General features: G+C 46.6%; 1 protein-coding gene across 1 annotated transcript; it reads right to left on the reverse strand.

Annotated features, from left to right (window-relative positions):
• Positions 1–289: 289 nt before the first annotated feature.
• Positions 290–1,640, reverse strand: LOC116720073 (zinc finger BED domain-containing protein 1-like). Its single transcript, XM_032563103.1, has 3 exons — positions 1,509–1,640; positions 1,257–1,396; positions 290–1,171 (listed from the first exon to the last, which is right to left on the reverse strand). The coding sequence occupies exons 1-3, from the start codon at positions 1,570–1,572 to the stop codon at positions 548–550; spliced, it is 828 nt and encodes a 275-aa protein (XP_032418994.1). The 5' UTR covers positions 1,573–1,640; the 3' UTR covers positions 290–547.
• Between the last annotated feature and the right edge of the window lie 509 nt (positions 1,641–2,149).

A 2,149-nucleotide genomic window follows, 5' to 3' on the forward strand; every position in this document is an offset into this window, starting at 1 on the left:
ATAAAAGATTACCTCCAGTGAATTCTTGAGAGGTGGAAGCCTGGGGAATCTCGTGAGTGTTCTCTTCTGTGTTCCGTCGGATGACGGTGGCACACTCTGAAGTCAAGCGCTTCACTGCTTCAGCAGCTTTTGTGTTGCTGAAAAATGCTATAAGTTTAAATCGTGGGTCCCGGAGTGTAGCCAGCGACAAGATACTCATTGACTGGAGCATGTGCATCTTCTCCCTGAGCTGTCTGATGAGCTGCTCTCCTATTTCCACTGCTACTGCAGGTGTCGACTTGGTGTCTTCCTCCTGAAGGGCTTTCTCTATCATCTTCAGGAGGGGGATAACTTTTGATGCCGACACGTGTTCTTCTGCAGAGAGCTCCGTGGTAGCGTCATAGAAAGGAGAGAGTAAAGAAAGGCACGCTACAACAATGTCAAACTCACTGGCAGTGAAAAAGGGAATGTCAGTGTGTAATCCTGCCAATGCCGCTCCTACTGGCTCCCTCAACTCCACCAGACGTTGCAGCATCAAGTAGGTGCTGTTCCATCTTGTTTCCACCTCCTACATCAGCTTGGTTGCTTGCATGCCCAGCTGAAGCTGCACTTGTGTAAGCTTCTCCTTTAAAGATACAGAAGAGTAGGCCATTAAGTCATTGCAGTAGGAGTACAGACAAACTATTAACATTATATATTGGAATAAAAGAAAAGAGCATACCTTAGTAGTGGTGCTGCTTCTAAAGTAGTCAACCAGCTTCCTTGCTTTGGCCCGGAGGCCAGAGAGCACAGGGTGCTGGTCAAGCGCCCTCTTCACAACAAGATTGAGGGTGTGAGCAACACAAATGTGGTGGCGAAGCTTCAGCTCTCTCACGCATGCCACCATATTAGGAGCACCATCGGTGACCATGCATGTCACCTTGCCTGAGATTCCCCATTCCTCCATCAGGGAGGCTTTCACACAAGCAATATTTTCAGCAGTGTGAGACTGGGGGAATGCCTGCACTCCCAACAACACCGAGCTCAGCTTTTCGTTCTCCTCCACAAAGTGGCATGTCACTGCCAGGTAGGCATCCATGTTGATGGATGTCCACATATCTGATGTAAGGCTAACAGCAGCCACCTTCTCTACTTTAGCCTTAGCGTGCTCCTTAGCAGACTCATATTTGGCCTCCACCATGGCCTTCAGAGCCTAAAGGAAGAAATATATATATATTGCTGAATTGTGACACATACAATAATGTAGTCATTCGTTTCATGTATGGACCCACACATACCTGCCTTGTAGGGAGAACATAATTGGGATCCAGCTTAGACACAAATGTCCTGAATCCAACGTCATCCACAATAGTGAAAGGCTGGGTATCCTTCACTATCATGGAGACTAGAGCTTCATCCAGCTCTTGTTTTCTGGTGGCTGGTTAAAAGGGAATAAATACAGTGTCTGTTACCTGTCTTTATTTGCACAACAAGCAAACATCAGCATGCAAAAATTGTGATAATGTGTTTGTAAAATAGTAATGAAATACCTTGGCTGGGTGAAGCTCCAGTTTCCTCCCTATTCTCATGCAAGGCACAGTAGTGCCTTAGCATGGATGAGGTGTTATTATTGTACCCCAACTCCTTGGAGCACAATAAACACCTCACCTTTACAGAAAATAAGAAACAGTGAAAAATACAGTTCCTCATAAGCAAACCTAATGCATCTGCAAATGTTCAGTTCACCTTACCTTGTTAGGGCTTATCAAATCGAAATGTTCCCACATAGGGGAAATCCTCCTCTTTCTCACTGGCTCCATCCTACTCCTATCCTGTCCTCGCGCTCCTAAATCTCCTATCTATCTCTCTCCTAAACTCTCCAAACACCAAACTAACTGTCTCAAACTAAATAACCACTATCCAAACTATCAAAACTCTACCCACTCTCTCAACTGACCGCAACTCGCCTACAACAACCCACATTTTGAATGGAGCCTGTGGGGTTTCTAAAGCTGTCAAACCCCTCGCCAAAATCTGAGCCACTTCCCGAAGCAGTCACGTGGTACAGCCGGGCAGCGAGGCTTTGGACGTCATCGTTTTCGGCTCCTCCCCTAAATGAAGCAAGCTTTGATACGCGCTTTACGGAAACGCCCCCTCCATTACTCGACACACGCCTCGAAGCCTCGGCACA

The sequence above is a fragment of the Xiphophorus hellerii genome, chromosome 1 (assembly GCF_003331165.1).
Source record: "Xiphophorus hellerii strain 12219 chromosome 1, Xiphophorus_hellerii-4.1, whole genome shotgun sequence".
In the NCBI taxonomy this organism is placed as follows: domain Eukaryota; kingdom Metazoa; phylum Chordata; class Actinopteri; order Cyprinodontiformes; family Poeciliidae; genus Xiphophorus; species Xiphophorus hellerii.

Bases quoted from the DNA above. Each gene is read 5' to 3' on its own strand.
- LOC116720073 (XM_032563103.1), bottom strand. From the start codon at position 1,572: ATGCTAAGGCACTACTGTGCCTTGCATGAGAATAGGGAGGAAACTGGA. The intron at 1,397-1,508 runs GTATTTCATTAC...CCTTTTAACCAG, and splicing joins TGGAGCTTCACCCAGCCAAG to CCACCAGAAAACAAGAGCTG. The intron at 1,172-1,256 runs GTATGTGTGGGT...TTCTTCCTTTAG, and splicing joins ATGTTCTCCCTACAAGGCAG to GCTCTGAAGGCCATGGTGGA.